We start from the raw sequence: 9467 nt of genomic DNA, 5'->3' as shown, positions 1-9467 counted from the left end.
TTCGGTTTCAGAGGAGCTGCCGGGCTACTCTCTTGTCCAGATATTCCTAGGAGGGGCCCCGAGTGGGAATCCCTACGTTGCGCCAGAGGCTGTTGCTTCCGCTGCTGCCAGCACCCTGGAGAAGGCCGCGCGGGGAGGGTGGGGTCTCACAGTTTAGCAGCGCTTTTATAACTAGAAAAGTGCGGAGATGTCGGGCCTATATCATTGCTATTTTTGCTGCAGCGGGTTCGCTACTCAGCAACAAAACTAGCAGCGCTATTTTCGCTACTTAGCAGCGATATAACGCTGCTTGTTTCACTATTGTGAACAGCGAATGTACTATAGAATTAAAAAAAGCTGGGGCAGAATGGGGAGTCTTCCCAGAACTCCCAGTCTGCCCTAGCTCTTTTTTTTCTAATGTAGACATAGTGAAACTAACATAGCTTCACATCATCATGAACAAGTGTAATGTAAAACTTACAAATACCAAAAACAAAAGACATTTGCAAATCATGGTTTTAGGAATGTCGAAATTCAATTACAATACTTAGCGGATTACATAAGTGTATGTTTTCAAAAACTCATATACAATATAAAGCATACTACAAACCTATGGAGCTAGGGGCTATCTAGATCTCATGCTGTGCAATTGGTATTGTTCCTTGTGCGGCTCCAACCCCTTTGCTTCTCACATTTCCATTGCTATCAATAGCTACGTTTGCACCACCGTTTCGAGTTAGATGATCCGAAAATACAATAAAACTAACACAAGTGAGAATCAGTTTTGCAAAAACAAAGAGGTTTAGGGTTTAGAAATGTACTTACTTGCCATGCTTGCCAAGAATCTCCTCCAGTAATAATAATCCATCCTTCATCTTGCACCCTATCAAATAGAGCTTGCAAACCCCATTGTAATGCAAAATCATATTCCTCTTGCATAGGGGGCGGTCCACTGCTTCAAGCTGTAGTTGTACAAACAAGTGAACATTTTAGAAAGTTGTTATTTAAGATAACCTTCTTTAAATAAAAGATAAGATACAATCTGAGGCTAATATATACTTACAAATATTGTCAGGATCACGACTCCTCCTTCACGTGTAAAATCACGCCTCAAGTTATTTGCCATCTATCCAAGAAAAAACGTAAATACATAAAACTCTTATGCATAGGAAGCTACCGGCATCATGCGTTGGTTGCTATCGGCATATATAGGAAGCTACCAGCATGCGTAGGTTGGTATTGGCATGCATAGGTTGCTACCGGCATGCATAGGAAGCTACCGGCATGCGTAGGTTGCTATTGGCATGCATAGGTTACTACCGGCATGCATAGGAAGCTACCGGCATGCGTAGGGTACTACTGATGCATGCCGGTAGCAACCTACGCATGTCGGTAGCTTCCTATGCATGCCGATAGCAACTAACACATGCCGGTAGCTTCCTATGTATTGGTCGCTACTGGCATGCATAGGAAGTTACCGGTATGCATAGGAAGCAACCGGCATGTTACGGGATGCATCAGAAGCTACTCGCATCATGCGTGGGTTGCTACTGGCATGCGTTGGTTAGCAACCGACATGCGTAGGTAGCAATTGGCATGCGTAGGAAACAACCGGTTGCTACCGGCATGCATAGGAAGCTACCGGCATGCGTAGGTTGCCACCGGCGTGCGTAGGAAGCTAGTGGCATGCATAGGAAGCCAGCGGCATGCATAGGTTGCTACCGATATCCGTAGGAAGATACCGATGCATGTTGGTAGCAACCTACACGTGCTGGTAGCAACCAACGCATGTTGGTAGCAACCAACACATGCTGGTAGCAACCAACGCATGCCGGTAGCAACCAACAAATTCCGGTAGCTTCCTATGCACGTTGGTAGTAACCAACGCATGCCAGTTGCTTCCTATACATGCCGCAACCAATGCATAGGAAGCTACCAGCATGCGTTGGTTACTACCGACATGTATAGGAAGCTACCGGCATGTGTAGGTTGCTACCAGCATGCATCGGTAGCTTCCTACACATGTCGGTAGCAACCTATGCATGCATAGGAAGCTACCAACATGCATAGTAGGAAGCTACCGGCATGCATGTGTAGGAAGCTTTCGATGCATACCCGTAGCAACCTACGCATGCATAGGAAGCTACCGGCATGCATGCATAGGAAGCTACCCGCATGCATTGGTTGCTACCGCCATGCGTAGGAAGCTACCGACATGCGTTGGTTGCTACCTGCATGCGCGGGTTGGGAGGAGCTATGCTATCCATGTAGGGGAGAAAAAATAACAAATCCTAAAACTTACAAACCATATAACATGTAAAAGCATAAGAGAGGAAACATAAAAGGGAGAGATCTCTTACTTTATGGGGCTTGTATGTGTGGATAACCTACAAAATCAAACCAAATAAAGAAAAAAAAGTATTAGTAACTCTAATAGAAAGCATATACAAAACCCTAATCTTAATAGAAATCCTAATGAAAGATTTTGCCCTAACTTATTGAATCTATTTTTTTTCTTTCTCATTATAGCTTAACACTAATCTTAGCTTCTAAATAGAAAACGTAATAGAGATCTTTGATGAAGAGCTCTCCATCGAATCTCTTTATTAGGGTTTCTATGTAGAAGCTTGGGTTAGGGTCAAGCTTCAATGAGAAGAAAAAAAAAAGAAAAAAAAACTTAAAAGAGAAGAAAGAGAAGGGAAATAAGAAAGCTTTAATGGAAAGCTTGTTTGCATAGGAAATGAAGGAAATGAGTAGGCATACCTTGCTTAAGCTTGAGGAGGATAGAGTAGGAGAGGTAGAAGTGATAGACAAGGCAAAAACTTGCAAAACAAAAACTCAGAGTACAAGTTTATTGTATTCAAAAGATATAAAACTACGCGGCACCAAAATAAGCCACAAAAAAGCGAGATATTTTTACAGTATAGCAACGTTGTTTCGCTACTATAGACGCTACTGGGCAATGCTTTTTCGCTGCCTGAGCAGTAAAAAATGCTACTGGGCAGCGATATTACAGTGCTGAGCAGCAAAAAAGTGCTATGGAGTAGCAATATATCGTTGCTAAGCATCGTGAAAGCCCCCGATACTTCCATTCCAAAAACACTGCCACGCTCCCGATGTGTTGTAGTATTTTATTAAAGGCAATTCTCAAGATTCAAAGTCCTTGATTTGAAGGATGGCACCCAAAGCACCTACATGCCTTCACTCCCTTGGTACTATATTCCCTTGGTCATATTTTCTTATTAGAGAATGAATATCAATATTAGTGATGGTATCTCTGTACGTCAAAACTGCAGAAGAGGTGGAGAGCCAACCCCTCCCATGCCATCCATGGTCATGGTGGTTGCCATGCTTGTCATACCAACATGGCATCTTATTCGGGCTATCTCTAGTCCCTGTGACGTTCCTTGCCTCATGCATGGTTGAAGGGGGAGGTTGTTGGACATCAAAACCATGTAAGAGCTATGGAGAGCCACGTTGAGGGCTTTCCAAATTAAAACCCCCCATGCAAGTACTGTGTGTGAGGGCCTGACTTTTAAGTCAGGCCTAGGGGAGGTATTATGGTGGGATAGGCAGAGATAGACTCAGGTTTAGGCAATTAACACACCAAATGGTGTTTTCTCTTGGTCCATGGTGCATTCTATAAAAAGTAACAAGCACCCTACAAACACTTTCATAAATTGAGTTTAAGTAACATTTTATGAGATCCATCCACCATGGGAAGCCTTGTATAAGATTTTGTAGTACAAGTAATGGATGTCTATTGAAAATTAGTGCTCTTCTCATCATCTTGTGCTCATCTTTTATCTTGTTCATGTTTTAACTAGCCTATCACATAAGGATAAGCCATGTTTGACTAGCCTAGACTCCAATCCTAGTGTTGACATTGAAATCCAACTATTGAATCTTACTACATTACATAGCCTACTATAATCTTGCTTATATTTGTAAATGGATGCACTTGTGTATACGTGTTTGTGTGAATACACAAGTACACACGTAAATGTATGAATGTGGGTGTTTGCATGCACACCTTTTTGTTCATGCAAACACACACATGTATGCACATGTGTACATTTATCGGCATATGGGAGCATAATTCCAAGATGATTTAAGTATTGGTTTATTGAAAAACTCCACATCACACTGGATCCTAAATGTTTTTTTCTTCATGTACTTGTGTTTAAAAAAAGGCACCTTTATGAAACATCAAAATACTATTGTAAGACTCCAATCTTTATGAACTTGTGTTAAAAAAAAAGACACCTTTACGAAACATCAAAATATTAAATACTATTGTAAGAATCCAATCTAGTCACCATTATGTTAAGAAAGGTACCTTCTTGCCTATGTTCTTGTCTTGAATTTCAAACATTTGCATCTAAAAGGTTTTAAACATAAGAAAGTTTGTAAATTTTAGTACATGTAGCTTTTTAGTAGTAAAGTGCTTATAACATAAATTTAAACATACTCACTTTTCTCTCTTTTATCTTATTAATTGAAACTTGAAGCTTTGATTCAAGTATATTAAGGTCTTTAAGATGCAAGGACATGAGGTTCACCAAAAAGCTACAGAAAGAAAAGAAAGCTTATTAGGATAAATGTTTACAAATACATGTAGCCTTGTATTATCCAAGTTCGAACTATTAAGGTACAAAACATGTGCTTGACATTTTAAAAAATCTCGACACATTTTCTTACTTTTGTTCACTTTGTAAGATGTCAATCTGCTTCTTAAGATGTCAATCTGCTTCTTCAACAAAAGAGCTTCACCTTTCCAATACTAATACAAGTACCCACATATGAACATGATTGGGGGATTAGCATTTATGGATAAAATAAAAAATGTCCGCCTACACTTGGACCATGTGCATAGACACATGCACACGCATACACACAACGTATACACATTGTATGCAATCTATAGCATGTGTTTGTACCAATAATTTATTTAACATATCTTTCACTCTAAAGACTTGTAAATCTCTCTCTCTCTCTCTCTCTCTCTCTCTCTCAGAGGGATGGGAAGGGGAGGGGCCCTTCACTACTAGACCTTGAGAGAAAAATGCTTCATTTCTAGGCTAGATTCTAGGGGGTTCAAAAAATATGTATGTTTACCATGTGAGTTCAAATGAAGGGGTTTTATAATTTAAATTTTAAGGCAAATTTACAAAATTACATTTACAGAAGGGGTTTTTTAAATCAATTTTGAAAAAAAATTTATAAGTCCATAAATAAAAAGGGATCATTTTATTCATGAAAAATTCACATGTAAGGGGTTTTTTAAATACCCCTTGAACGCACGTGTGATATATAAGGTTTCTTAGTAGTGAACCCCTCAAGACTAGATTATGCTCTCTACAAGAAGATAATATGAAGGAAATGAAGGATTAAGCTACTTGTGATGCATCACTTTATAATTGTTACATATTTCAAGGCAACCACTAACCTACACAAATATATGTACTAGTATTCCTTAAAAAACTTGATTTTAAATAAACCACTAAATCTAACACCCTCAAGACATAATTATTTGGAAACAACTTCCATCATAGTAACCAAGCTAAAAAGATATATAGATAAGTAGTTGGGTACGTATGTAAATAGATAGATAGAAAATTATGTGTGTGTGTGTGTGTGTATATATATGTGTATGTATATATGTATATATGTGTATGTGTGTGTGTGTGTGTGTGTGTGTATACATATGTATGTATATACATATACACATATGTATGTGTGTGTGTATATATGTGTATATATGTATATATGTATATAAGTATGTATGTGTGTATACGTGTGTGTGTGTGTGTGTGTGTTTCCTTATAACATCTTATCATACACCATAAGCTCATGATCATGAATAAGGATTTTCAAAAAGAAAAATATTAGCTAAAATTATACCAAAGAGCAACCTCTCCGATAGATTTGAGTGATAGGAAGGTTTAAAGAAAGGTTATATGTATATATATATATATGTATATATATATATATGTATATATATATATAAGAGAGTCTGACAAGTTAGAATAGCAATAAACATCTTATTTTGACATCTTATCACACAACCTAAGCTCACTTATGTGGACAAGAATTTGAACAATGTCAACTCACCTCTAGATTAGGGATCATGTCCCCAATTATTTCTGTACTTTCTATGGATTCTTGATATCTTTCCAAGATTTCGTATGCACTAAAAAAACATAAATAATAAAGCATGAGAAATAATACTAATTAGTTGTAAGGCTATATGTGCGTCAATACTCTACATATGCATGTCAAATATAAGTTTTAAAAATTGAAATTGTTTACAAATGTTTGTGCGAGCACAGAAAAAACTCCAGTAAAAGAAATCATTTTTTTGTGCATTATTAAATCACAATGATCATGTTATTATAAAAACGAGTGCAGGTAGCCTACCCTGGCTCCCCTCCTCTTCTTTGATGATCTAATCAGATTTATAGACCCTAGCCTCATCTACTCGGTCTCACATGCATGACTGAAAACAAAACACTTTGTCTTTTTGAAAGGGTTTTTACCATGGCCACAATAACTTGAAGCAACGATACCACACATTAGAGGATCCTATCATTTCTACTAGGAGAGAGGTGCTCTATTCACAAGTCTTAATCTTTTATCCTTTCTACCATGTCTCATAATAAACACTCCTTTAAAAAAGAGAGGTTATAACCAATATAGGTATTGTACTTTTGAATAAAGAAAGCTAGGTATGTATGTGGGATGCATGCACATTGTGTAATAGGCACACACGCACACACACATATGAGATGTTATACGACGAGAGAGGTGTTGTTTTGGCCTACTCGGGGCTGGCGAATTCGGAGAGCCGGCCGGTAGGGGAAAAGACTATCGCCGCCAGCTGGACGTCACACAGCTCCGAGAGCTCGTAAGCCTTCTTGAGGAGGCCGGCACGACGCTTGCAGAAGGTCACCTGCCGGTCGGCGGGGTTCTCGATGCGCCGGATGGCCATGGGCTTCCTCCGGCCATGGCTAGCTTCTGGATGTGGTACCTCCATCACTCTCAGCAAAATAGAAAGAAAAGCCTTGTTGTTCCGTTGTGGTGCGCGCAGGTGTATTTGAAGAGTCCGAGCTTATTCTCTCTCAACAGGACAAAGGCGACCTGTCGCTTGTCTGCGTCCGAGCTTCTCACATGGTCCGATTTGCCCGTTCGATTTGCCGGTCGGCAGGTCTTCTCGATTTTGCTGATGTGGTTCGCACTCCATCACTCAGCAAAATAGAAAGAAAAGCGGAAGCTGTACCCTCTTGTGCCCTGCGGGAACCATATTCTCAACAGGACAAAGGCGATTTGCCGCCTGTCTCCACATCTAATGTACCGCCCCTCGCGTGACGACTCCGACTTGGTGCGCGGAATTATCCCGCACCGTGTACGCGCGACATGGCCTCCGTGGCGAGCGCAGGCCAAGGGTGCCATTCCCTGGAGGAATCGGGGAGCCAGTGCCAGCTGGTAACCGATTCCCCGAGACTGGCGCTGGCTCCCCATTCCTCCCCGCGAATGGCTCCCCATGCCCATTCCCAGTCGTCATGGTTGTGGGGAGGTGGGCTTTGTAGGTATATTTTGGGGTGCCTGTGTGCGTGGCATCCCGTGGGCCCGGTCACCCGATCAATGGTCGGTGATGGGTCCATTTGTAGACATATGTTCATAAGGTGTTAGGGACATGTGTTTATGTCACAAAAGTGTATGCGCAGTGTAGTGGATAGGAGCTTCGCTTTCCTTGGCGCAAGGACCTAGGTTCGAATCACAGTAAACGCACCGACGTGTTCATAACTTTTTTGTACAGCTGTCTATACCACTGTCTGTGTACTGAGGCGGTCACCGGCTAGGTGACCGTTCATGATGGGGCCAAGGATGCCATTCCCTGGAGGAATCCGGGAGCCAGTGCCAGCTGCTGGTAACCGATTCCCCGAGACTGGCGCTGGCTCCCCATTCTTCCCCGCGAATGGCTCCCCATGCCCATTCCCAGTCGTCATGGTTGTGGGGAGGTGGGCTTTGTAGGTATATTTCGGGGTGCCTGTGTGCGCGGCACCCCGTGGGCCCGGTCACCCGATCAATGGTCGGTGATGGGTCCATTTGTAGACATATGTTCATAAGGTGTTAAGGGCATGTGTTTATGTCACAAGTGTGTTTATGTCACAAGTGTAGTGGATAGGAGTTTCGTCTTCCTTGGCGCAAAGACCTAGGTTCGAATCACTATAAACGCACCGACGTGTGTTCATAAATTTTTTGTACAGCTGTCTATACCACTGTCTGTGTACTGAGACGGTCACCGGCTAGGTGACCATTCATGCTAGGGCCCGCGGGGTGCCACGTACACAGGCACCCCGAAATCTACCTAGAATCGGGGAGGTGGAGGTCAGAGAGTGCAGTTAGAGTTCAAAAATTTAGTTCAATGCACAGTTACACATGAGAGTATCAATTGGCAGCATCTGCTACATTCCGCATTCCTACTACTGAGAGCTGATGAACTATACCAACTAATTAAACTTTTTACAATCTGGTGATGTGAGTGTTAAGGTTCACCCTCTACCGATCCATGACCACGACCATGCCAGTTGTGGGATGAGTTGTTCTCGCGGAAGATGTAGTGCAGTGGGGTTATTAGGCTTGCCATGGTTGAATTCCATGAGGATCGAAGCTTTTTGGGTTAAACCATGTAAAGGACTTCTAATGCTTGGAGGTTTTTGATCATGGCTCGCTGGCCTGCTTGTTGACGTGAATATTGTGGGGGGTGGACCTTTGCGAAGCGAAAGACCACCACACTCCATCACAAGGCCAAAATTGGGCAAATATTTTTTTGAAAATAATTTTTTTAAACCCTTCAAAATGGCCAAAAATTGGGCGAATGTTTTAAGATACCGACCTAATTGTTTTGTGAAAAAACTCCAAAAAATAGCCAATTAGTGAAGATTAGGCCCTAATTTTTTCCTTGGTTGACATACAAGGTTGAGTCCATGATCCCTTAGAAGAGAGCATCTTCACTTAGAGAAGAGTCAAATCAAAGAGTTTAAGTGTGCATGGGCTTTTGAAGGAGTTAGTGAAAGGAACTCATACTCACATAACATATGCTTAGAGAGTTAATGGTATATAGCTTCCACATTTTGAAATAAAAGGAGAAGTGTATAGTGTTCGAGGATTTGGCACACACAGAAATTTCTATGTTTTTTGTATTTTCTACAATTTCACATTAGTGTAATTTAATCAGATTAACTACACTTAATCCTCTGCCTAATTTGGGGTATCTTGATTGGTTGGCCACATTTAATGCATACAGGCGTTTAGGCCACTAGCCACAAATTTGGGGTATCTTGATTGGTTGGCCACATTTAATACATACATGCGTTTAGGCCACTAGCCACAAATTTGGGGTATCTTGATTGGTTGGCCACATTTAATGCGTACAGACGTTTAGGCCACTAGCCACAAATTTGGGGTATCTTGATTGGTTGGCC

General features: G+C 41.3%; 2 protein-coding genes across 2 annotated transcripts; both read right to left on the bottom strand.

The window, feature by feature from the left end:
• Positions 1-608: 608 nt before the first annotated feature.
• Positions 609-4532, bottom strand: LOC147636894 (uncharacterized). Its single transcript, XM_086800984.1, has 6 exons — positions 4455-4532; positions 4319-4360; positions 2340-2366; positions 1043-1105; positions 809-941; positions 609-691 (listed from the first exon to the last, which is right to left on the bottom strand). Exons 1-6 carry the CDS (start codon positions 4530-4532, stop codon positions 609-611), a joined length of 426 nt encoding a protein of 141 aa, XP_086657110.1.
• A 5-nt stretch (positions 4533-4537) lies between these two features.
• On the bottom strand, positions 4538-7508 carry LOC147636893 (floral homeotic protein AGAMOUS-like). Its single transcript, XM_086800983.1, has 3 exons — positions 6804-7508; positions 6094-6172; positions 4538-4762 (listed from the first exon to the last, which is right to left on the bottom strand). The coding sequence occupies exons 1-3, from the start codon at positions 7013-7015 to the stop codon at positions 4538-4540; spliced, it is 516 nt and encodes a 171-aa protein (XP_086657109.1). The 5' UTR covers positions 7016-7508.
• Positions 7509-9467: the final 1959 nt, after the last annotated feature.

This window comes from Cibotium barometz, chromosome 7 (assembly GCF_041138505.1).
Source record: "Cibotium barometz isolate CiBa-2024 chromosome 7, ASM4113850v1, whole genome shotgun sequence".
In the NCBI taxonomy this organism is placed as follows: Eukaryota; Viridiplantae; Streptophyta; class Polypodiopsida; order Cyatheales; family Cibotiaceae; genus Cibotium; species Cibotium barometz.
Note: the sequence above shows the minus strand (reverse complement) of the source record. Positions and strands in the feature narration are given on the sequence as shown.

Bases quoted from the DNA above. Each gene is read 5' to 3' on its own strand.
- LOC147636893 (XM_086800983.1), bottom strand. From the start codon at position 7,015: ATGGAGGTACCACATCCAGAAGCTAGCCATGGCCGGAGGAAGCCCATG. The intron at 6,173-6,803 runs GTAGGCCAAAAC...ATGTTTTTTTAG, and splicing joins TCCGAATTCGCCAGCCCCGA to TGCATACGAAATCTTGGAAA. The intron at 4,763-6,093 runs GTGAGTTGACAT...TACTTGTATTAG, and splicing joins ACATGATCCCTAATCTAGAG to TATTGGAAAGGTGAAGCTCT.
- LOC147636894 (XM_086800984.1), bottom strand. From the start codon at position 4,532: ATGTCCTTGCATCTTAAAGACCTTAATATACTTGAATCAAAGCTTCAA. The intron at 2,367-4,318 runs GTACCTTTCTTA...TTGATTTTGTAG, and splicing joins ACAAGAACATAGGCAAGAAG to GTTATCCACACATACAAGCC. The intron at 1,106-2,339 runs GTAAGAGATCTC...TTTCTTGGATAG, and splicing joins ACACATACAAGCCCCATAAA to ATGGCAAATAACTTGAGGCG.